Source organism: Chaetodon trifascialis, chromosome 23 (genome assembly GCF_039877785.1).
Source record: "Chaetodon trifascialis isolate fChaTrf1 chromosome 23, fChaTrf1.hap1, whole genome shotgun sequence".
Taxonomy (NCBI): Eukaryota; Metazoa; Chordata; class Actinopteri; order Chaetodontiformes; family Chaetodontidae; genus Chaetodon; species Chaetodon trifascialis.
Window position 1 is genome coordinate 11,588,807 of NC_092078.1, and position 26,668 is coordinate 11,615,474.

Sequence of the window (26,668 nt, forward strand, 5' to 3'; positions counted from 1 at the left end):
AAAAAAAGAGTTTAAGAATCCATATCTGCTGCTGCCTTTGGGGTTTTAATCAAAGCCTTTATGTTTTGAATGGTGTGTTCAAGGGCAAGGGTGGTCAAGGGCACTTAAATTGATGTTAGAAGTGCTACTCTGAATCACACAACAAGTTTGTGCTTTCACTGAAGCTGTTACAAGTCTTCCTGACGTGCAAAAAATGCCTGAAGAGATGATAAATCCCAGCTCAGGCTGTTGTGTATTTTTGTTTCTCCCTGAGACAATTAATCATGCTATTTTTTTTACACCATGGGCTAATTAAGACCCACTGTGGTGACTCACAGACAAAAACGACAAATGAACCATTTGCTATTATTTGACTTGCCAGGTGGTAACAGCGACAGAACACAAAAAGACATCTATTTAAACTGTTTCTAGGCATTTTTAACTGAACTTTTTTAACATTTCTAATTTTGTGAGGCTTTGCGGTGCCTCACAAAAGAACAACTTTAATGAATTTAAGCTCAGTGTGGCCTTTAATATTTATTTGCTGCATCTTAATAAGAAAAAATAAAAGAGGACACCTACGGGTGACCACTCCTGTGCCAGCCAGGTGGGGCAGTCGAAGGTGTTGCAGGGCTGCAGGATAGCTGTCTTGGGGGAGTAGAGACACTTCCATTCCTCAGTGGGAGTGATGGTACCCTGCATGTCTTCCTCCACACAGGACACTGAGCGACTCTGGATGCCTCCGCCGCAGGAGGTGGAGCAGGCAGTCCAGGGACTGCTCTCCCATCTAACATTGTAAAAGGTTAGTCATGGATTCATGGATGGGGTTTGTCAACATTGTCACTATTTCACCTTATAGTTGTGAGTACATACCGAGGCAGAGGGTGGTAGAGGTCATAAGGCATAATTTGCTTGTAGCCGTCACTAAAAAGCAAAATCAACTCAGGAAATTAGGTTTTAGGATTATACAAAGTGCTGCTGGCAGATCATTAAATATGGATATTTGTGGTTAGAAGGCTCTAAGTCTCTAACCTGGCCAGACAGGGGTCCATGTTACACTCCTGGAGCTTGGGTTTTGGTTTGATGTTCTCTGGGTAATAATGGCAGTACTGATCCACAACCACCCGACCACTCCGAAGGTCAAAGCACTCTGCTGATGTTAGCTGGTACCCTACAAACAAAATGTTACTCATCCCAAAAGCAATAAGACGCAATAATTCAATATTAAGTATTTAGCAAACATTATATTATTGATAGTATCTGGCACAGAAGATATCTTGTTGTCATCACAGTTTCCCATCACTTGGTTGGCAATATTGCTGGCTTGCTATCAAGTAATTAATTCACAATGCCAGCAATTCAACTCCATCTTACCTCCACCACAAGTGACGGAGCAAGGGAAGAAGTCGGTCTCTCTCCAGCGGTGGATGATGGGCTGGTAGTAGATGTACTGAATCACACTGTCTGCTCCACTGGCAAACTGCACCTATATAAATAGTGTTCATGGTGTGACCGCTAAATTAGTTTCAATTTGAAGAACCATGCCACAGCAAGGCTTTCATTTTACTGTAAAAAGCCTAAAGGATGTTATTTCTATGTTCCCAGGATCCTATGTTCCCCAGATTTATATGTCACATAATGGGAACATGAAAAAAGGTCCTGTTCCCACTCTTACAGCTCTTTAAATGAAGCTACTACCAGCAGCTTACCTTAGCATAGAAACCGGAAGCTGGTGAAACAGCTAGCCTGGCTACGGTAACAAAATTTGCCTACCAGCAGCTCTTAGAATTATGTATTATGTAACATTAACGCAGCTAATCTAGTCAGATGCTAAGTGATAGAGCAACAGCTCCCATTATGTGATATACGTCAGTGCAGGTTTGCTTCTGGGTCTTTATGCCCTCTAGTGGTCGATGCACTAACCACATGCACTTGGAGAATAAAATGGCATTTCACAGTAGTAGCAAAAAAACTGTCACAAGTCATCGCATCACTTAGCACAATCGGGTGCTAAAAGGTGCTGTCCTTAATTTATTTACTTAATACATGAGAAATTAATGATTTCCAGTAGAATTTACTTTGGATTTGCCACCATCTGTAATAACACAGCTAAATGACGTCCCTCCAGCAGTCCTCATGAGAAAACCTGCCCACAGAGGCCAGACAAGCTGTTGGTTATGTATTGCTAACATGAAAGTGTGGGGGGAAGGAAATGTTGACAGCAGTACAAGTTGCTGAGCTACAACTCAAAGTTAAAACAGATATACTGTAGTATACAGCCTACAAAATATCATTTATGTGTTAAACTGGATTTTTAAACTGCTGTTTTATGATCATTTCCTAAGATGACCTTTTCTGTGTTTAGCTGGAAATATGAAAACAATAAAAACTGTTAACAGTTTTGTTTGTTCTCTTTTCAGTTCACTGACTCTGTTTTCAGAGTGAAGACATGAGTCTGGAGGGGAAAAGGCTGATGCAGCTGAAATTACTGTAGCTTTGTTCTCCGACAGCGCCAACAAATGACTGGAATCTGTTTCGAGATTTTCACACAGACACATTGGAGGAATGCAACCCTGAGTAACCTGAAATGTCAGCTTCTGCATGATCAAAGGTTGAACACACGTTCTTGTAGGCCTATCTATTATAGGGAGTGATAAATAATTTACTGGAGGAGAGGAGACAATTCCTCAGTGCTTTTGCTTAGGTGAGTTAAGACGACTAAACTGGTTTTACAGAAATTAAGCCATGTGGATCAAATGTGTACGTGCTTCATTCGACATTTTGCAAAGTTTCATAAATACTTCAGCAAACATTTTTCTTCCAACCTCACGCCTCAACCATAGTGAAGAAATGCCCCAAACCAGATTATACCTACAACATGGATAAATCAAACTCCACTGCCACTCATTCACAATCATGTGTTTACAGTGGAAAGACTGTCTGGCAACTTTTTAACATGATTTTCCATTTGTCCAAGCCTTTTTCCAGCACTGCGATATGAACTGGCTGTCTGCCTCGCAACAGATTAGAAAATTATGCATTTACGGCCTCTCAGATTTCTGTCTCCTGAATTTCTATTTATTGTCCGATCCTGACTTGTGTTTATGAGGAGGGAAGTTTTCACAGGCGTTTCCCAGTCCATGGCCTGTATAATTTTTAATGTCCACTGACTGGCCCTCGCCTGAGAATGTGTGCATGTGCATGTGTGCGTGTGTGCATGTGTGCGTGTGTGTGTGTGTGTGTGTGTGTGTGTGTGTGTGTGTGTGTGTGTGTGTGTGTGTGTGTGTGTGTGTGTGTGTGTGACAAAGCAGAAAGAGAGGTTGTAGCCATTGTGTCATGGCCCTATTAAAAATCCTGTGCTCCATTGCTGGAATTATGGACAGAATTTATGTTATCAAATACAAGTTTCAACAAGCAACATTTACACCATGAAGTAACATTAAGTGTGGCAGCCAAAAATATGAAATTGTTTGGCATCATTAAACCAAAACCGACCACTGGATTTGGCGCTACAAATGTGTGTGATACTGCAGTTATCACTGTCTGACACACTGTGTCAAAAACAAATGTTGTCCTTTGGAGAGCACCAATGGACAGAAAAAGTCTTTTGCATTTCATATTTAAGCGGCTCACACATCCTGATATCTTTAAATCTAAACATGCGAAATCAAATCTGTTTTGAACTGTGCATGACACGGGGAGTTCACCGGGAGTTTGTGGAAATAAGAAACTTATCCTAGTCCAGTTCGGCTCAGCTTTGCATTGCTAAAACTACAGTTTTGAGCTGCAGATAACAAAAATGTCAGAATGATGACAGTTGATCAGTAGAGTGAAGTTAATAAGCTAAATTTGCTCCTCTAAACTTTCCAACTCACTGTATTCAAAGCAGTATTAATAGTTGGTTTTTTTGGGGGGCCAATTGGGGCCAGCGGAACAAGCTGTACTCACATCATTGTCATACTATCGTCAGCCATAAAAGTTGATATTTTGAATATGTTGGCATTTGTTCATACTTTCTGGGCACCCAACAAATGTAATACATACTCTTCTTTTAGCTCTGTTTTGGTCTCCAGCAACGACTGAGGGTAACATCTGGCTCTTTAGCAACTAAATGCTCCTCTAGCTTGTCTGTCGTTGCTTGGTGCTGGACAGATAGAGTACTTTGAGGTTATTGGAGTGTTCATTGAAAAGAGCTGACTGGAGACGATGCTGACAACAGTGGTGATAGTGAACCAACACAGTGATGTGGAGGGCTGAAAAACCAAAACAATGCTGAAAGACGCTAACTTGAAAGGCTGCATAGATCTGAGGGAAACTGAAGAGTTTGGTGATGTCGTTTTGAAAAACTGGTTTCACAGCGCACGTAATAATACATAATATAAAAATTGGATTAGAGCAGCTTTAAGTCACTGAAATTGATACACTTAAGCTCTTACTTTGACTGTGAAATCAGCTCCGAGTGGGCCAGTGATTCTCAGAACCTCCTTATCTGAGAGTTTCTGGAAGTCCAAGGTGGTGTTCTCCAGGTGGTACTGCCCTGATTTATCCAAGACCAGTTCATCTTTTACCCCCTGTAGCGTCTTACTCTCCACATCTGAAGGAGAAACAAAGTGGATAGCTAGAGCACAATGAACGCATCGGGCATCAGACAACATGGCCAGAACAACCTTTCGTCAGATACAGTTCCATAAAGAATAATAGACTGGCTGTTGTGTTTGCAGGCACCGACTCACTTTGGCACTACCAGGAGATCATCAGTCATGCAGGTCTGCTAACAGGCCAGCGCAGCAGTAACCTTACTTTAGCCTTGGCACTAATAAGATCTTGTGTGATTCCAGGACAGACATTTAAACAAAAACAACAGACACACAGAGTAGTAACCAGCAGCAGTCATCATTGACGGACAGATGGTTACAATTTAAGTGCCCTCGGCCAAGAAGGACAGGGGAAATATCTGATGAGAAAATCTGTCCATTCAGAAAAAGACGTTCTCTTGGCCAGGTTCAGGAAGCAATCTGTAAACTAAGCGTTGCGCAAAGGAAAGGTACAGAGCGGGAACATTTGTTATCGATTTGGTCCAGTGGGGAGTTTGATGCCAGTACTTTGACATCACTGATATTTGCTGGAAGCCTCACGTCTTCTCAGAGCCAGAGCAAAGGGGAGAAATAAATACCTCATCTGGTTATTCTGCTCCCAGCTACTTTAAAAACCACTCTTTATGAGAGAGCCCAAAATGTAATGTATTTTGGAATAGCAAATAAAAGGTTAATCATTTGGTTGAGATATTAATTAGAAAGGTCAACCAAATAAAACATGTATAATGAAAAAATAATATTCTTTTTGTATCACAAGTCATTCAAACATATCATGACCTGCAGTAAAACTCACAGAGCACATGCAGGATTTAATGTGCAGGTATTTGGCAATAAAAAAATGCTGCCAAATGTAAATATCATGTTCAACTGTTTTGGATGGAAGGGCACCCTGGACCTACCAGGACTTACACAAGTGATCCGGGCCTTTCAGGACGAGGCGTACGTGACGACTCTTATAGGGGATGACGACAACTGTGTCCTCAGCTGGGTGAGACAAACAAGAAAAATAGCACAAAATATCTGATCAAAAATGATAGGAATGCAACAAAATCAATACAATTACAACTGGCAATACAAGCGCAATCGTAGCATAAGCTGATTTGACTTGAGTGACTTGACCCAAAATCACTGAATCCTAAACTTCCCATAATGCAACTCCACAGCATCATCAACATGAGACACCCACCTCTCTCAAACGTAATGCCCCCAGATTGTAATATAGGCTTTACATTTGATTTGATGATAAAATGACCCTGATGACATCACTAGGTCATCACCAGGGTGTGTTTTTTCAGACTCCTTGTGACAAGTGCACTGACCCTAATGTGCTCAACATGACAAATGAGTTGAAAAGTTAGCGTGTTTAAATGAAACAAACAAAAACTGCCCAAGTGCGGCTTCTTTACTTTTTCCTGAAGCATGCTGGGATTTGTAGTGTCCTCGCACCAGTCTGCAGGATGAGCCATCTCCATTGCAGACGCCGCAGTTGTCCTCCTTTGCTGTGCTCCCCAGCTCATGATCGCAACCTACAATCTACAATAACACACAGAGAAAGCTGCACAATAAGAACATTAACCAAGATTTCTAACCCAATTTCTGATCTTCTGATTCAAAATGGATTTAATAACAGAAAATGTCTTTCTTCATACCAGGTAAATGCTATAATCAAATGATCCAAACAACCATCTGGTTTCTCCCATATTCACACCAGATCTGTTATTTGTATTTCTAAGATAACATGAAACATCCCCTTTGAGTTGATGATGGGTTTCTCCAAAAATACTGCACTGTTTTCTGTTACACGTTTTCTGCAACCATCCATGGTTGATTGATGGAGTTTTTCGCAATTTCTGTTGGTAAGACAAAACCGAAACCACAGTGTGATTCTAAGCATGGTAAGGGAGTGCATTAAAATCCCTGTGTGTCTCTGCACACACGGTGCCTTGGGACGTAATTTCACTCAACCGGGAAAAAATGCATTGTAAACTATTTCCTGGACTGTCAGTCAAAAGCCTCCAACATTATCCTCATTGGCTATTCATTTGTAAAGCAGATGGCATTATATTAGCATTTTGAGTGTGCGTAGTTTTCCTTGAATTATTCCCTTTTTAGTTCTTGCATCCAAATCCAGCTATAATGAAACAGCTGTGAACCAGTAAATATGTATTTGTGTTTTTACAGACTTGTATGGTCAAAATCTGATTAATTTGTATAGTTTTTTCTCAAACTGCAGATTTTGAGAGGTTTACAGCTTAGTGATTAGCTGTTGTTCCCTTATTATTCACAATCTGTTTTCTGTCTCATACTGTGAACACTTCAAATTCATTCTCATAAAAATCTCAATATGTCATTATCTCAAGAAGAATTCTGGAAGGATGATATCTGCTCAAATCAGGTGTTTTTATGTTGGATTAAAAGCTCTTAATCATGCTGCATTGCATATTAGTCCTTAAGTTCTCCAAGACTGCCTTGGATTCAGAGACTGCCTAACACATTGTTACAGGATTGCACTCTGGAAGATACATTTTTCAGATTTTCTTAATAATAAAAATTGATCTAAATCACATTTTTGGTTTCTGGGAAGTTTGTCTTGGGACCTGTCTTGTGCAAATGTCCAAACACTGAAATTCCTGCGATTTCCACAATAGATAAATTAAAAGAAATAAATATGAGCTCCTCAGTGGTGAAAATAATAAAGCTCTTTGATTCTTTCTCCTACCTGGCAGACTCCACTGATACACATGTCCAAGGACTCGGTGTAACAGCGTGTCCCATCCAGCACCTTGGGGGCCAGCTCCACCACAAGACCTGAGCCCTTGGCTTTGCACTTGAGAGCGCAGGGGTTGTCTGGGTCATTGTACACAGGCAGCCACTCGTGGTACTGACCCTGGTATCGCACATCTGCATGAGCTGAACACTGCTGGGCACGGAAATCCCCGGCATCGGGCGGGCAATCCTGAGGGTAAATATATATATTTTGTGGTCCAAAGGTGTTGGTGGAAGGATTGCTCGACAACTTCTCACTTTCTTTTGAACAACAGGACCAAAATCCCTAAATGAGACCCCTTAACTATAAAACTCAGTAATATTTTCACAGTTCCTCAAGTCTCTTAATCACCATTGCTATTTTAGCTTCTCTCAACAAAAGCCAGTTGAAAGCTCTACTGACATCCATCACATACAGATGACTTTGCCGAACTTACCACATTACTGCATGTGCGATATTTGATATTCTGCCCTTCGCAGGTCCTGAAGAAGACAGAATGAACATGTGGGTGAATGACAAAACAAACCACAACGCAATCATCTTCGCTGGTATTTCAACCATGGACTCTTATCATTTTTTGAATTGCTGAGCAGAGTCTGGAATCCTGCAGTGATGATGTGGCAACCCGCAACTGTGGGGACTGCGGTGTGTTTGCAAACATTTAACAGATTTAATTCAAGATTTAATTCACATTGTGCGTTTATGAAAGCGCATATGGCATGTTTGGTTCAGAGGAGCAGGGCACAATGAAGGAATAATTTATAAAAGTTTAGCAAATTATGAAGAAATTATAACAGCTGTAATAATATCCGTAGCAATAGTGGTAGAACAAAGCAAGAGTCCACAGCCATGCCTTCAGCTCTTTGAGGCTGCACTTAGCACAGCATACATAGCAGTGCTATGTTTACCATGGCCATCGCCCTAGTTAGTCAGCTATCCCAAAGCATGCCAACGATATCACTAAACACAAAGCACTGATGGGATCTGGAAAGTGACTGGGCCATGCCTCCATTTTCAGTGCAAGTCAAGCCTTTGTGTAGATCATCAGATTTCAAACTGGCATCACCTACTTGTACTGTAGATGTAATAAGGAACAAAAAATCCACTGGCATTGAGAATATGAACATATAAGACTAAGCTCTCATTTGTCTTAATGATCCGTCTTTACATAAATCCTCGTGTGATAAACCAACAGTACTGCACATACAGTAGTGCAGTAGACACAGTATAGCCCTCTGTGCTGTGTCTGCTGAACAGATTGGAACAGTTTGGATCGCGACTATCCACATGACAGTCTGCAGCATTTTTGCCCAAATCATGGATTGAACCACTTATTGAAAATTAGGATTCTTTTGTGCTTTGATGCTGAGTGGTGATAAACCATTGATGGTGGCTATGATAGGCCAATCATTCAAGACCCCAGCAAAAACTAATCAAAGGATATTCTTTGGAGTTTGGAAACTTGAGAGGAATTCCTGTGTCATTGGCCGTTAGCTAATCTGGAATCATGATTGGAGGCAACATTGCAGAGTTTGGACTCATGGATGAATGAGGGCTTTAGGGTTTTTATAATATTATTCCAGAGAGCAGAGGGAGTGGATGTGAAGTGTGTGGCATGGCAAGAACATTAGACCCTGTGACGAATCCAGACAGTCCCCTCAGCCAAACTAAACAGCAGGTCATGAGGCTTGAACCCAAACAAGAGACTTTCAAAGACCAAGAGTTGAGAGACAGGTAGCAAAGATCTGGATCAGTGGGACACGCAATATATAAACTAGACATTAAAAAAAGGCAAAAGGAATAAAATGAATTTCCCTTTTCATTTCCTCTTGACTTTGGAAGCCACAACGTGGAGGCTAAGCAGAAGTAGGGCCGGGACTAGGGATTCATCATGGCGTCATCATAGGTTAGGGAAAAACGACTTGGTTGAAATATCAGAATTCCTGGAGCACAAAAGCCATAACTCAGAGACTATGATCCCAGACTTTTCTGCCAAATATACACAAAACACACAACTACAGAGAGTTTGCTCATCAATTAACTACACACAAGACTGCATAAAGCAAAACTAGCATCGAGCATGCCAATAACTTCATCCTCAGACAAGAAATGAACTGAAATCTATTGTAACCATGAAAAATTCACAGTAATAACTTCTTATAATATTGGATATGCAGTAAAATTTGTCTGGCTCATAAAGCCCATATATATGTCATCAACTCTTCTTGCTAGATTGAAAGTAATTGCAACCAGCTCCACAACCTTTGCCATAATATTGATACACTTGAGGCGAGTGGGCACATGAGTTTGTAATGTCTTAAATACGCTCTTGCTGTGAGCTCTGCTATTGATCAGTTTCGGAAAGTTGAGAGCAGTCAGGCCATCTAACACCGGGGACACACAGGAGGTGGAAGCGCTGCCCAGCTCCTTTCGGCGCCTGTGTTAACCAATTGGGGTGTTCAGACAGAGCATGCCGCGGCGTGGAGCTCTGCATCTGGCTCGAGATCTGCAGCGATAGCTTTGGCGTCTGTTTCATTTTCTCCATGTGCGGCGAGCGAAATCTGGCAAGAAAACACACTGATAGTCTCTTAAATTCAAGCTCTCATATGTGCTATGATATAAACAATCTGACTCTGATAAATAATGAAAATGCATCCCATGCTTTCCATCCCTTTTGAGTTTCCAGGCCCTGTCCCTACTGTTCTCCTGGAGTTTCAAGTCCCCCAATTTCTTCCTACATGATGAAATATATATATCTGCCCACCCACAATATTTATTAGAAATAGCATCACTTCCAATTGTGACTGTTTTCTAAATTGTGTTCTTATTCTACATATTTGTCAGTCGTGTATAAACAGAGAGGGAGAGAGACAAGCACCATAACTTTGCTTTTTCTATGAAACACAAATGCAGTTTCTGGTCACTGAAAATGGAGCTTTTGGAAAACTCCATTCAGGGTGAAGATACTGAGAACCTCCTTGTGCAGTGCAGACAGAGAAAACAAGGTTTTTCACTTGTGATGTCAATGTTTTCTTCTTTGTTTGCATGAGGCATTTTTGTGGAATGTCAGGCATGGCCAAAACAGTGCTGGTGCTAACCTTGCTAACAGGACTTTTTACATGTTTACACATAAGTGTAGAGTTACTCTTCCACAAATAGGGGCCTCAGAATGCGCTACGGAGGTCACTGCTATATAATCCAACACTCCAATGGCACAGAACCCAATGACAACATCGCAGGTTTTGGAGGAGACCTTGTAGGACCCCTGGTTGTAGGTAGCCTATGAGTAACAGCTTTTTTTCCAGGATAATTGGCCAACATGACTTTAGGGTTAGGGTTTTACTGCTGTCTGTTGGTTTGGCATGCTCTTAACAGCTCTTCAATTGTGTTTTTGCATTTTCATATCAACAGAGACATGAGGACTAGGCAAGTAAGTCCAACACTTTGACACTCTTACAGCAAGATGTCAACTACTGGCTGAGATTGTCAAAATTTGGAATAAATATGATTTTATCCATGAGTACATATATTTCAAAAGTAATGGCTGAACTACAGTTGATTTTTTATTGCATATTCGTGTTCCCCTAAGGATGAATCCTGATGTTTTTGTGACCCCCTAAAGTTTTCTGTCAGGCAGCCAGTTCCCCCTTTGCACAGAAGACATATAAAAACCAAACGGGAAGAATGCAATGAAATTTATTGTGCACATTCATGCTCCCTAAAGGATGAAGATTTTCCAGTTTGGACCCTAAGTGACCACTTCCTTTAGCACTACTCTCAAGCCAAAATGTCAACATTGCCTTCAAGATATCTCATAATCTAATGGACAGGCTGAGAAGAAATTTCCTGAGCAAATTGATGATCCCAAGGGGGTAAACTGTTTTGGAATTCAATGACATCATGACTTTTTCTGTAACACCACCCAAACATGGCAGAGGCACCGCTCCACGGATGACAAAGGTCGTAGGTTGGGTAGTCACTTTGGTCCACACTGAAATATGTCACACTACCAAGACTATTTTGTACAGATGTTCATGGGCCCCCGAGGATAAAGCTTACATACTTTAGTAACCCCCTGATATTTTTGTTTTTTAGTTACATGTCTGGATGGATGGATTGAAATTGGAACAGATGTCCATGGTGCCCAGAGGATGAATCCTAAGGACTATCCTGATCCCCTTTTCAGCAATAGGTCAAAGTTTTCAGTTCTCCGGTGAAAAATCTCCACATCTGCAGATAGCAGATGGGATGCACTGACTTTCTATCTGACACCACCATGAGGTATTGGTTTTGGCTGAAATATCTATTATTGGACTATTGAAACTATAGGACGAATGGGATTTGGTACATTCATGTCACCTTCACGATGAATTTTAATAACTCTCTGTCTATCCCAATCATCAGGTAAAAACTTAAATTTGTATTTTTGTTTTTCCTTGCATGACACTGGTTCAGTGGCACGAGAATGGAGGTGTTTTTAGCACTGCACAGGCCACTCAGAGGGTGGTCCCTATACTGTAGGGAATGAAACGCAATCAAGGTGCCAGGCCCAAGTTAATTAGAGCAAGTTAATTAGCCATTGCCTTGGAAAATTCACTTTTAACGACCATACCACTTAAAGATAGACTTTAAACACATCTGCGGCGTGCCTTTGGTGAAATTCCAAAATGCCACAGTCATTTAATGTCACTGCCAGTAATTTCTGCAGATCAGTGACTCAGTGAATGGTGAAAATGTCCTTATCAGCAATGAGAAGTTTTGAGAACCCTTAGACACTTAACTTGTTCCTTTTCCCTGCCCAGGACAGCTTGCCATTATTTCCTGATGGTAGAAGGTTATCAGTGGGGCACACGCCTTTTAAGATTACTTAGTCAAGTCAAAATAACACTGAGACTGGCCTCTTTTTATAAAAAGAAATGACAAGAGTTTGCCAACCCTGAGCCTCATAAATAATAGAACAGCGCCTTCTCTTGCCATGACACCCAATCCATATGTCCACACTTGCTTCAAACCAGCTATGCTGTTGTTAATAATGGAGATTGTGATCAAGTGAAGTGTGTTGTGTGGTTGGGACTAATGAGGGCCAGGCAATCTGTGTTTAGTCTGTACTTTACATGTGCCCTTTAGGGAAGTTGTCTAACTCTTGTTTTTTTCTGCATTAGCAGTCAGGCTTACGTGTGTGTGTGTGTGTGTGTGTGTGTGTGTGTGTGTGTGTGTGTGTGTGTGTGTGTGTGTGTGTGTGTGTGTGTGTGTGTGTGTGTGTGTGTGTGTGTGTTAAAGGTCAGAGAGTTGGAGTGGTATTGGTTTGGAGGGTGTTGCAGGCCCGTTTCCAGCCTCTCTTTCCAAGGAGTCACACACACACAAGGGGCCTTGTGCTGTGCTTTTTAATGACGCTGTTTGATCTGCCACCCGGTTCCAGGCTACTGCTCCCCTCATTCCCACGCAACAGCAGAGTGAGGTGGGATGAGGTGGGATGGAGGGTCCTGCCGTTTGCTCAAGAATCCCATACGTTACTGCTGCCGCCAAAGGACGCACAAGTTTGTAAACAAACCCGCCTGGACTTACATGAGCTCGCAGGGCTACACATACACACACACTGCCTACATGCCACATGGAGCTCAAACCCCAAACACCTCTTAACACGTCAATTGCTTTTACAGCCAGTAGCATTCTGAGGTTTGCCTGACCAAAAAATTCTGGGCAAGCAAAGAGAAATGGCTGCTGCTGCTATCACAAAATGAACTCCTCAAAAAGCTATTGACCTCAATGTTTGCAATGCAGTACATGGGGGGGCGAGCACTTTAGGTTTGAGGTTTTGACAGCCTTATGCTTCTTATCCTGGCTTCCCATTTCCAGTGCAGACAGATTCATGGTTATAGCACACTGGAAGCCCCCTACAGTAACATCTGGGTTGCGACCTCAGGTATGATGTTTTGTCAGTGTGTCTTTGGACAGTTGCATTGTTTTATGATCTTACTGGCTGCTCCTGTCACTGCTGGAGCTCCCACTGAAGCCCCCCAACAGTGAAACAGAGGTGACTTTGGCAGCAAAGCACACTGGCTACTTTAAATGAGAGCGATACATTTGGGGAACTGTAAAAAAGAGGAATGCAGTGAAGTCACCCTGCAGCTATTTCCCAGTCTATAAATGTGACATTTCTATGGAAAACATACCCTCTCACTCCTTCTGTCTCCTTTTTTTTTCACTTGTTGCTCAAATCCATTTGTAATTGGCCACTTTGCCCAGTACACTTGGCCTAGGGCTTTAATCCTGAAGCCCACTGGGTTAGCTTGAAGCCTAACCAACCGGGTGACTTTGGTATGAGGATGAAAGGACCGAGGGGTCCAAAGTGCAAGTTCCAGTTCATCCGGAGATTTAAGCCGAGATGATGAGCAGTGGGAATCCAACCAATATGGGTTCATTGCTTGCAAAGCCCAAACTCTCACAAAGAGTTATTAAAAGTGACATGTACTTTGGCAAAGGACACTGATTGTTGTGCTCTGATTTGTGAAGAAATATTTCGGGGCCATCATTGAAAATCAGGTCCTATTGTCACTGATGAATTTTTGATTTTGGCTCATAGGCCCATCTAGACAGTTTAAGGAGGTGGATGGGCAAGTGATCTCAGTGGACCCCGCAGGGCTATTTAACAGTCACATAACAGTTATAGGTATTTTGAGCACCCTCATTACAGCCCATGGGAATGGAGCGATTGGTGAGATTTACTCACACTATTAAGAACGCTGTCTGGATTTATTTGGCAGAGTGGCTGTGAGCAACAGAAAAAGACCCCCCCCCCCCGTCCTTCGCTCTCTTGAATCTTAAAGCCATGATATGGCACTTTAATGGAAACCATTCCAAGCCCAGTCAGGACTTGGCTCTTTAAAAGAGGCGATTACCTTGAAAAAGTGTTTGAACACACGCTTACAAATTGTCTATGTGATGTTTCCATTTATCTGAAGCTTAATGAGGTTCTAACTTGAAATTACACATTCAATTTACTGTATATCCTCCCCTCCTGTGGTGTAAGCATCTCTTAAAACAGAGACTTACAATTACACTGCATCATTCTGTGAGTATTCTTAGCAATTTTTCAAAGAGGCAGAGGAAAGTTAGAAATTTACCAGCTGAGGAGAATCACTGATCAGTACTTCAGGTGTTAGTTTGTACCTTAACTTATTTCATTTTCGGAAATCTCTGCTTTCCTACAAGACATGCAGTTTCAAGCCAAATCCGATCAGTGCAACAGAACTTGATTTGTTTAACTCATTAAACTGGAGGCTTGGGCTTCAAATACCAGAAGCCATTACCACACACACAGCATGACGCAAGCAAGCTTTCTTCCCTTTTGCTTCTCTATTAGCAATATTTTGCATTCAGCATTCCTATCATAAATGTGTGATGTCGTAGCATACATTAGCATTTCAAATTTTTCCTACGTAAGTAACATCAGTGTTAGCCGTAGTGTTGTCCTCTGCATTGTCACACATGTGTCAAGTATGCATCGGGCTTTATGGTGAGAAGTGACGAAGAGGTGGCCTTACTTGGAACTGAGGCATCGTCTGAGGGAGTACGAGGCACCTCCTCCACAGGTACGGGAGCATTCACTCCATGAGCCCCAGGCATCCCACAGAGTGTCTCTGTCCTCCTCTGATCGGGCCGTCCGTGAGCTCTACACAGCAGAAAAGGAAGTGGAGAGTTTATGCACGTGTGTGCTGTCAATGACATCCTTGAGCAGTCCATATTTGCACTATTATCACTTTTAACATGATAAAAGACTTATGCTCTAATCTCCCTTTTGGAACTGAAGCAACCTTCATGCATATTTCTCAGCCACATGACTCGTGGCTTCCTCCATTTATTCTTTTGCAGAGCACACGAAACAGCCAGGACTGCTAGCCGAGAGCCCAAACTAAATTCCAGGAGCTGCTGAAAATGAAACAGGAGTGCATGTGACAGGATGAGAGAGACTGCACGGGGAAGTAATCAAAAGCTCTCGACTTTTGCCCTTTTGCATATTTCAAATGTCTGAGTCATCCTTTAGATTATGAAATGTTAGTCCTCTCTTAAAACTTCGGGCCTCTCATGTGTGCCTCTCTCTGTTAATTGCATCATGCTGTATTTGGCTGTCGAGATGGGGATATTACTGCAGGATCCAAAATCAATATTATAAGAAGATGAATTTTGCAAGGACAATGAGCATCTCAGATGGAGAGTGACAGCCAAAAAATTAAGATCCTCTTCAACCCACACTAGACTCTTAACTCTTCATTGCCTTTCAAGGCCTTTTGTACCCAGTTTACATTTGACTGGACCAGCAGAAGATGTTTATTTGCGAGGCTGGCACTGTCATCCGATGTGGATCATCTACTGCGCCACATGAGTCATGTTTCTTTCTCTTGGCTTGACTCAGCAGTCGAGCTCCTCTCAATGCCCTTTGCAGAGCTGACTGAATGAAGTTAGAGGAAAATAGATGGCTTTTTCTATCGAGAACAAGGACAGCACAGCTCAATGGAGGTATTCTACTCTGCCAGTGAGACTGAGGCCAAGAAAAAAATGGTTCTATACCCACTGAATGGATGAAAACCTGAGTCATGAAAAAAATACTTTGAGCTTGGAGCTTACGCTGGGACAAATCATCCACCTCCTATGGCAGTAGGAATGTGGTTTAAAGGACTAGAGGTGCAAACACATTCAATAAAATAATCTGCCATTCAACAGAGGTTTTAAGACCATGAAAAGGAATAGAAGCGAAAATGATCATTTTCCACAATAACCTGAACACTTAGGCTTTAGTCTTTCAGGTGTTGATGAGGCATGAAAGAACATTTTAAGATTGCAGAAATGCAGCTTTTGTGTGCTCTGGACAGCCTCCCACCATGGAATCCTGACACCGCAACAGTGCAGTTTGTGCTTGCACATCCAGCAGAGTTTCTGACAGGGACTTCACAATCCTAAATCCTGCAGATTAGGAATGAAATGTGTGGCACGAGAAGCCCACTTACCCTGAACATACTGAATAAAGGAGCGACTGTAAGAACTTTATGTGTAACACCTGCTCTTTAAAAGATTTATGTCTGCTGAGCTGACAAATAGTTTACAGTGAATGTCCGGCCTTGCATTTGAGATGCACAGCCTCGAGATTTTGGAGGAAAAACACAGGATACGCCAAGTTATTTTGACCTCTTTGGCCCCTTTTCCCAACAGCATGGCATTGTGCTCCATGTACAAAAACGAATGGATCTTGCAGAGAAAAGCAGATAGAAGGCAATAACAGTGCTTTGATTATTTTCTTTGGGTCACAGTAGCAAAAACACCCATAATGTAGGCTGCAGAGCGGGGTGGTGGGTTCACTTTATTAAAAGTGTGTGGGGACTGATATAAATGGCTGTCAGTGCTGATGACGCCTGAGGAACAGCAGAAAGGAACGGCAAGACCTAAATACGTAGCCAATAGCGCTTGCAGCCAAACATATCTGCAACGGCACTACTTTCTGCACGGGCCAACTATTTCAATGTTTGGATCCACGGTAAATAAACACAGGCTGCGCTCTGGGCAGCCTGTTAGCACACCACCTTAATTCTCCTTTGAAAAGCAATCAGTGAATTTTTCAGTCAATTACGGTTGGGAGCCGTGTGTTGCAAAGCCAAGAGAGCCTGAGGCATAACAAGGCTGGTGAGGAAAGAGGAGGGGAAGTAGATGAAGGGACGGAGGGACGGAGATGAGGAGCTTGTTTGGCTGACTGTGCTGCTATTGTTCTCAATGGAGGCGGAGGAACACAAGGCTCCGCTAGTCGGACGGCCGTCCTGCTGGGATTTAGATCCAATAATCACAAGGCTCAGATATCCACTTGGAGCCTTCCGAACCTCCATCACTACACCTCCCACCTCTCCTGCTCCGATCCCTCCGGGGTTTTTATCTGCACCTTAACAGTACCCCTTAACACAGCTAAGCATGTGCATTTAAGCATATTTATGCTCTGGTTCTTCTACTATGACAAAAACAGGACAAACATATGAGCACAGAGGCCCCTTGGCTGTCACCCATCCCATGTTTTCACATCAAGTGGAAAAGAGGAAATGAGCATATGATAAAAGACCAGTGATCTCCATATTATATGTTATTCTGATGGACAGATTCTATTTAAGTCACCTGTCAGCAACTGAGACTAAGGACATTTTCCTTGAAGATGGAAAACTCCTCGACAGGGGAAAGAAACCCGACTCCGGTGCCTTTTTTGCAGACTGTGTCAATATACATACGATGGCCTTTTCAGTCGGCAAGACATACGATATTTGCACATCTGCTGAATCCCTTGTCGTCTGCTCCACGCTGCACGGCACTGTACTCACCATCATGCTGCAAGTACGGCAGTCACTGTAATGTAACAGGGAGCTCCAACCTCACAGAAAACAGCTTGCTGACCTGCGCGTGCATGACAAGTCTATTTTTGTGAGTTTGATCCAAAACACAGGATGCATTGTGACTCTTCAGCAGGAGTAAATGGGACACGTCAGGTCACACTAACTGCCCTGTTAAAGCTACTGTTGGAAGGTCTCCAGCATCTGAGGAGTGCATTTCTACTGCACACAATCATAACACACAAACTGCACATGCGTACACACTTTTATACAGTAAAGCAACCTTTTAAAACACACACTTTCTGAATGCATCACTTGGTCGTATTTTAAGGGGACCAATGAGAAAAATCTCACTAAACAGAATGATTTTTTCCAAGATAAAAAAAGGGGAAAAAAAAGGAAAGATTACAGTACCAGGATGAGAAGAGCTGTCACCAGTAGCTTGCAAGCCAAAAAATCTCGCTCCATGCCTTTTCAAAGTGTGAGTCAATCACTCCCGTTCTGACTGTGTGTGTTTGTGTGTGAGCCCGATGTGTGATGCCCTCCTCTCTGGGTCAATCTGTGTGTCCTGTCTGCCTGCCGTCTCCTCTCTGACTTGCTCCCGTTCTTCCTCAGGAGTAACTTGGGGAAGGGGAGGGAGGGAGCAAGGGAGACGGACTGGGAGTGTGTGTGTGTGTGTGTGTGTGTGTGTGTGTGTGTGTGTGTGTGTGTGTGTGTGTGTGTGTGTGTGTGTGTGTGTGTGTGTGTTTTTGTGTGTGCAATGCATGTGAATGTGGGGGAGTAATCGGGGGGATCCGAGCCCTATGAGTCCTTCAGGTCTGGCACACTGGCCAATCAATAAATGGGCCTCAGTCAAGCGTGCTAGTTCAAACAAGGAGCTGAGCCAGCTGCAACTTCACAACTTCACACATTTGTGTGTGTGTGTGTGTGTGTGTGTGTGTGTGTGTGTGTGTGTGTGTGTGAGAGAGAGAGAGAGAGAGAGAGAGAGAGAGAGAGAGAGAGAGAGAGAGAGAGAGAGAGACAGAGAGAGATAGTCAAAGAGAAGGAATAATGGCAGACAGACAACAATTGTAAACCAATTTTCTTCCCCCTTTGATTCTTTCCATTTCTTTGCCTGATATCTCAAATGTCTTTCTCTTACCGTATATTCGATTTCTTTCCTCCCAGCCTGCCTCTCTCTCATTTTACTTTGCTCATGCCACTGCTGCTCATTTCTTTCTAACTCTGCGAGCCATTGCTCTGCCAAATGCCAGCACTCTGTTTTGGAAATGTCAAAAACTCTTAGTCACACGGAGCAAGCTAATCTGCTCGCATGTTTATTGCCGGTTGACCACGTTTGGATGTGGATTTGACAGAGTCATTTTATGAGTATCTTAAGGAAAAAGCTCAAATGTACATGGATGCACAGACACACGAATGTGCATCTCCTGACTGTGTTCTGCTTTACGAGTTGCATGTGAGAGCGACATGGAAATCAGATGACATAGTGCGGTCAGTGAAGCTATCATGATAGACTTCTCAGCCATGGTGACTTTTTTTTTCGATTTCTTTATGAGGTAAAGGTCTACTTCAATGGAGCCTTTCATAACATCTGGCAGTTTGAGCCAGTGAACATTTGCACTGTGGAGGTGGGGAACAAGCCAGGTGTCCCCTGGAGGGACAATTCCTCTGGTTATAGAGAAAAACAAGCAGCGAGATGGACAGCTCTTGGCACAGAGGGAATATACTATACACTGAGTAACTTTCCAGTTTTAACGTTTGCAGTGGCAAGACACGAAAACAAAAGCTGAAAGAGAAAGTCGAAAAAGAAATAGAGCAGTCAAAGTTAGCACCAAGCCAGCGGTGCCCCTTGATGTGACTTACAAGGTAGCAGGCTATCATTCAGGCATTTCAACCGCGACGTTCCAAAGACAATAAAAACTCTGTGCCCTACAAATCAAGACTTCAAATCCACCTCCCAATCAAACAGCAAATCAAAAACCACATAATTGCTATCAATTAAGGCTACGAGGAATGTGCTGCACTCCAGAGCAAATAGGCAGCAACCCTAATCACAACATCGGAGCGGATGTCTTGACACTTAACCAGCACACACACACACACACTTTTTATGCTTGACTTATACACAGCAAACCTGTCTTGAGGTCTTAACTTGCTGCTGACAGTAAGAGACTTGGCTTGTTTAATTTGGTAGTGGGGAGTGTCTGTACATTCTGCGAATTGGGGAATGATCTGAAACGCACATCCACATGCAAACACACCCAACTATCCACTTAACACCGGTGTATTTTGCGGTGCCAGCGGGAAGGGACGAGGACGTGTGCATTTTCACAGGCCGACAAAGAAATCATACCCCCTTGCACCCTTAATCCATAACCTTCTGATATTTGCTTTCAGAAGAAATCCTTCTCATATTTGCAAATGTATGACTACAGAAAATAAACTGTGGCATCGATGATGTGCCCAGAGTTTAAAACTAAACACCCGAGGAGGAAATTAAAGTGTTTGACTGACACTGACTTGGAGCCAGTTCTCTACCACAACATTGCTGGAGGTGTCTCCTGACAGTTTAAACAATAATCCATGAAGACGATGAGGTGAGAAAAAAATTATATATTGCATTGTGATTTTACACAAGGGCAGGCTTGGATATTAGGTTGCATGAGGGAAGCATGCAAGATTAGGGCAACTGATTGTCCACAGACAGACGCTCATCATCATTTCAATCTGTTATGACAACACTGCACTCCCTGAAGTCAATGCTGAGATCTGGGAACACGGTGAAATCACTTCAACAAAATCCCACAGGGGTGTTCAGGCAATCGGATGGGTTGTAAACATGCCAACAATTGTGTCAGATTATCTAAATCACTTCATTTGAAGGTAAAAATTAGCACGCCCACAATAATAGAAACCCTTCATGGCACAAAAGACTCTCAACTGACCTCAAGAAACCTGCAAGAAAAGGGCCACATGACAAATAAGGGTGGCCAAGGTGGCACTGCTGCTCGCGAGCAAATCTGCTAGCATGATTATTGCTGATTGACTACTTTTGGCTGGGGGCTTAACAATGTTGTTTTCTAGGTTACATTGGAAAACATTAATGAAAATCATGTTCTATGTATTTTACTACAGTTCCTGAGGTGTATCCTCTTCATTATCATATTCTCCAACAGACTGCTTCACACAACTAAAGGATTTGAGGGTAAATTCTGCACCAATACGACTGTGATATAGAATTTGAAAAGTAACTTGTTCATGAAATCCTTAAATTAAAGGTGTAATGTCTTATTTCTGCACAGTATCACACAGACCCACGTGTCAGTGTCATGTTTTGCCTAGGCGTGAAAAGTACAAGTGTATATATGACAGTGGAGTACCAGCAGGGGGCGATAATGACAGGAGCAAAGGATTAATGTAGCACAGGGAGGAGGCCGGGGTCGATAGATGGGTCAAACACAGGACCCTCACACAGAAGACCTGGGCCGTTTCCAGAGTGGAACCCAAACTCAACATTGACTTGTTTTGTCTTATGTAACTAAGTTCACTTACATAACATGCGTAACTTCAGTTACATAAATAATGTACTTATTTGTACCCAAACCACGATCTTCTTGTAAACCTAACCAAGTAGTTTTGGTGCCTAAGTCTAAACAAACTGCAAACATCACCTGAAATATTTTTCTGCAAGTTTTATTTTGAAAGTCGGACGTTGCATGTTTGTTGTTGACCACGGAGAGTGCATTCTTTTTATGCCTAGACGAAGCAAACATGACATTGACACGGTGGACCACAGTGGATCACGGTGGACCAGCAGTCACACACTAATCACCATTTTCCCTGTGAAAACGTTTGCATTGCTTCTATTTGATATGGTACTGTTCAGTTAGAATTACACTGAGGTCAAGTATGACAGTACAAGTAAACAAGCTAGAGAGGCTCCTGATAAGTAGTCTACTGATGGCCTTCTGCTATCACCCTTACCTTGCAGTTTTTCATGGTGCCTCAGAGTCTCCCAACAACGGCAGGTCGATGTTCAACAAGAAATCTTCTCTGCAAATGGATACAATTTCACAGTCTGCCTTCCAAATATATTCAGCTTGTGTAAAACCTGCATCATTGATTGACTGCTCACATTTATTGCCCTGTCAGACTTGTTTTTGGTCGCCATCTTCCGAAAGATCACAGCGATCAGCTAGGTGATTACCAACGTGCTTTTAAAAAGGGAGAAAAGATCACGTCATTGCTGTCCTGACCAAAAGCTGAAAGAACTGAAAAACTCTTCCCAAGTTCACTGTTGAGATGACTTGCTTATGCAGGACTGAGCTTGCTCTCCACAACTCTAAATTACCACAGTCACACTGCCAAAACTTTCTTTCTTCAGACATTTTTAATTTCTCCCAAATAATATATTTGAGTCAGGCAATATTACTGTGGTACATTTAAACATATACTAAGTACAAATTGCTGTATTTAACTTCAACAAAATGAGTTGCTGACTTAACATAAATTTGCTCAGTGCTTTCACTTTTTGACATCATGATAGAAAACCAACCAATTAATATCCCTGTGAGTTTGAATACTGAGGCAAAACATACCAACACTGCGTCTCTAATCATTCACTGTGGGGTAAAATTACATGAGAACAGCTCTCTCGTGCAAAATAACATCAATGTAAACTGACAATGTTTTTTAAGTCTTGTAAAGGGGGCACCATGTTTAACTGATCCTTTCCTGTCCTCCTCTGTGGGGGAATAAAGGGTCATATTAAAAGACTGCCACATCACGGGGTGACGGCCTGAGTTAACAGGTCTCGAGACCTCAGAAAGAGAGACAAATGAAACTAAAGTTACCAGGGAATGACATTAAGTTACACTCAAGAGCCCAAACCCTTGGCTCCCACGAGTAGACTTAAATGGTTCAGGCGGGATAAATGGTAGCCTCCAACCACCCCCACAAACGATGTATGTGCTCCAGCCATGATTTACACCAAAGCCATTGTTTAAAAAGCTTTCTGGGCCACAGTATAAAATGTTTTACCAGGATAGGGATTTTACGACCTGCACCTGAAAATCAACCACACTTCCCTGTCCCCCAAAACCAGAGGATTAAAATAGAGATGTAATTCTTTAACAATCAGCTCAATCCAATTTAAGCCAGATGGGAAGTGAACTGCAAAACAAAAACTCGAAGTAGGCTGTGTTACTGATAAAAATACTTCTTAAATATTCCTTTGCCTTTGATCATCAGCATTGTATTATTTTTCCGTTTATGAACTACTTCATCACAATTATTTACTATTACCTAATGCTTGATACAGGGGGAGGTCAATTGAATTGTTAGGTCAACAAGTGATACAAGCAATATTTGGTTTCAGTATTTGGTGGTAATCTGAAGATGACAGATTTACAGAGCCATAAACCACCTTCTGAGGATACTGTATCATAGCTGAGGCGGGAGGAAGAACGGTGTTGCATGCAAGGCCATTTTAGGGATAAATAATGTGCACAAGGGAAAGATGAACGCCAACTTGGCCTTTAACGGACCCATCTCTGCTGGCTTGCTGTCCAGCAGACCCTCTGACTGCAACTCCCCACAGCTCTGCAGAGGAAGACATTTGCTCTGCCTGCGTATTGGTCCCAGAACTTTTTTACAACATGAGTGAAAGTAAAATGATTTGTTTCTCAGAGTAGCAGCTGCATAATAAAGTCTTGTCAGCTTGCACAGGCCCATAACATCAGGTGTGGCTGCGCTGAATGGCTTCACAGTGGTGCTTTCGATGTTGAAAATGGTGATTTCACATCTGCTTTACAAACAGGACAAAGGTTAACCGTAGTGTCAGTATACTGTAAATCAATTAAATTAATCTATAAAACAGACTTTTAAGCATAGACTTTCTAAGACTCATCTGCTTACTTTTGAGCTAAATGCTAACATCAGCAAGCTAACTTGACCACAACAGCAATGATACTTATGTTTAACAATTATAATGTTTACTCTGTTCAAGGTCTTGGTTTAGCATGTTAGCATGCTAATGTGTGCAAGTTAGCACACAACACAAAGTACAGCTGAGGCTGATGGGAATGTTAAAAACAGACCAGAGAAGAAACAGCAACGTAAGGGGTATACTGTAAATCACTGAAATTATTCATATATCAATGAATGACTTCTTGATAAGGAAGAGATTAAAAGGAGCAAGGACACATCTGCTCACTTTGAAAAGCAATCTAATATATATTCAAGACACAGTATTTCATAATAATTTACTGTACTCTTTTTAGTGACATTTTGAATAAGCCAGTAACCACAATCTGATCCCACCTGAGAAAAGCTCTAAAACTCCACATGCAGCCCACAGCGCAGAGGAGGAACAGGGCACGTAATTAAGAATCAGCAGTGACATTTACTGCTTCCTGAAACGGCGCTTATATGTTCTCGGCGCAGAGCTTTTCCCATTAGCACATCCAGGAGAGCTCGTGTATTTTAGCAGATTCTGGTGATCGCGCAGGCAAACTCCATGAGCGTCCCACTGCACCAACACTCCTTCCCCTCTCCGTAAAACCAACCACTGCCACTGTGGCGTTTTAAAGAGGATATGACAGAAGGGGATGGGTATAAATTAGCAGTGTAAAGCCGCTGGAGCTGGCAAAACTGGCCCACCAAGGTGGGCTAGCAGGAAACGGGGAGCGTGGGACCCACATCCAGATCTGGGCAGACGCTAAAGCACCACAGTTTATTTATGGACTCGTAGCCAGCATCAAACTTAAGTGATCCCTTGTGTTTCAAAATAGAGACCATATTGCCGTATCATCTGGATATTATACATTCTCAGAACAGCTTACACACATTTTCTGAAGACTCGCACACAACTCGATAAAACTAGCTGACTTTGGGGTGGCTACGTATAATCAATGTTTATTTTAACAGTGGAGGACACGATGAACTCAGAGGTCAAAGGGGTCAAATGATGAACAGAAAATGATCACCATTCCACAGTTACCCTCTGCGCTACATATCGTCTGAACACCTTTCAGCTCATTGTTTTTTTTCGCCTCAGAACTTTGTTTTGTCACCATCTCCACTTTCAATAGCATCATATTCCCCAACAGCAGACAGCTAGCGACAAGCTAGCCAAAGAAAGGCCAGCATTAGCAGCTAAAGAGTATCTAGATTTAGTTAAAGTTTAAGTTTAGTAAGTTATGTATAGAGATTGTACATTGATTATCATCACTGTGCTGCTCATGGTCCAGGTTTGTCCCTCAACCAGATACTAACTTATGTATTGAAATAACAATAACACATCACATGTAATGAAAGTGCAGTCCAGTGATAAGGTGAAAATATGACTTCCTTTCCACAGTGGACAGTGGTGTTTGATCAACATGTCCTCACATCCTCTCTGTCCTCATCCTGTAAAACTGAACAGAAGGCATCACTGCTCCATCTGGAGCTGTTCACATTCAGCACACGGCTTGGCCCGGTCACCCCTTTTCCCCCTAAACTCCTTCCTGTCTGAGTGACTAATTTGTTTTGGTTTCCTCATGCATTTCATAATAAATTACTCCATATTCACAAGCATGCTTATGAATTGCTTCGGGGGACCAGAGGTAACGTTTCTTGTTCATAAAAAGATGAAGTCCAGACAGAGAACCGCTCCCTAATAAAGGCGCTTCTATCTGATGACATAGTGGCGGCAGCAGTTAAGACATGTGGGAGTTGTAATCATTGTAATCAGTAAGCATCAGTAATTACCAGCTTGCTGTTCTCCTGATACTAAAAAGCAGAGGGTGCTTGTCTTAGAGAGCTTCGTTTATCGCTTGGTGCCGTGCTCGCGTTCTTTCCAGATCAAACAAACACATCAAGGGAACAACAAGAGACATTTACGTTTACTTTTTACAGATATTGTCTTATGTGCTAATACATTTGAGGACAAGGAATTCTGATGATTTTGACAAGGACTACAACTTGTTACAGATTAGGCCGCACTTTTGAATGGCGGGGTAATGATTGAATAGTTCAGCCACTGTGACGGCAATCAAAGATTGGATTAAGACCAAATCTGTCCTCTTAACAGCTCTTAACAAGCTAAGACAGCTCCCTGGCTTGACCGAACATTACTTTGTGTTTTTCTTTGTTAAGAAGTTTGATAACTTAATCTGCTGCTTTACAAGAGGACCAAGTTTGCTTTGCACCGAGGTAGTGGCTCTTGATGAGCATGAACCCTAGACAGCTGGTTCAGGAGGCTCTCTGGGAAATCGTATGTTATGATGAAAAAATACTGCAGCCACTTGCAGTAATCAACACTGTGAAACCAAAGACTTTTGGCTGCAATAGGCTCCATCGGGATTGCCAAACTGTAAATATGACATCCGCGGTTATGTCAGGATGCATAGCAGGAGAAAGGCAAAAAGGGAAAGGCGAAATTATACTCAAAAAATTGGAAAATGTTGCGTTATCTACAAAAAGCTAATTTGAGTTAATATCACAACGTTAAGTGGGACAGAGACAACATCCTGACTAATTACTGAGAGTTAAGAGAAATGCAGTTCAAAGCTGTAAAATTGGTTTTGGAACTGCGGACATGAAACAGGCTCTCTTATTAACCTCGTCCATAATTGCAAAAAGGAGACACAACAGTTCAACAGCAATTTTTCAAGCAGAGACACCAAGCAGCAACTGCAAATAAAAAGGTACCTGGTTTGTCTCAGCAGCATATAATTCATGATGTGTGAGTGTGGCGTATTTACACTCTCAGCAAGTTGAAGCTTTTCATGCCACAAAAAGACGTGTCTGATCTCCTGTATGTGCTACACACAGCTAAGGTTTCAGTTTTTAACCCCAAAATTGAGTCACATCAGTAACATGTGTTTTCCATTGTCGAAAATGTATTGTGTGTTGTCTTTGGCTCGGAGACGATCAGAGAAAGTGATAGTAATATGATAAAGGTGGTCAAAGGGGCCTTTAAC

General features: G+C 42.2%; 1 protein-coding gene across 1 annotated transcript in view; it reads right to left on the bottom strand.

Annotated features, from left to right (window-relative positions):
* Positions 1 to 26,668, bottom strand: part of LOC139351657 (ADAMTS-like protein 1) — a 76,426-nt gene that overhangs the window by 801 nt on the left and 48,957 nt on the right. The window contains exons 3-12 of the mRNA XM_070993643.1: positions 14,886 to 15,013; positions 7,778 to 7,823; positions 7,294 to 7,530; positions 5,981 to 6,107; positions 5,484 to 5,558; positions 4,416 to 4,573; positions 1,354 to 1,465; positions 1,012 to 1,150; positions 853 to 903; positions 562 to 766 (exon numbers count right to left, since the gene is read on the bottom strand). Of these exons, the coding sequence (XP_070849744.1) occupies positions 562 to 766; positions 853 to 903; positions 1,012 to 1,150; positions 1,354 to 1,465; positions 4,416 to 4,573; positions 5,484 to 5,558; positions 5,981 to 6,107; positions 7,294 to 7,530; positions 7,778 to 7,823; positions 14,886 to 15,013 (1,278 nt within the window). The remainder of the gene's footprint in view (positions 1 to 561; positions 767 to 852; positions 904 to 1,011; positions 1,151 to 1,353; positions 1,466 to 4,415; positions 4,574 to 5,483; positions 5,559 to 5,980; positions 6,108 to 7,293; positions 7,531 to 7,777; positions 7,824 to 14,885; positions 15,014 to 26,668) is intronic.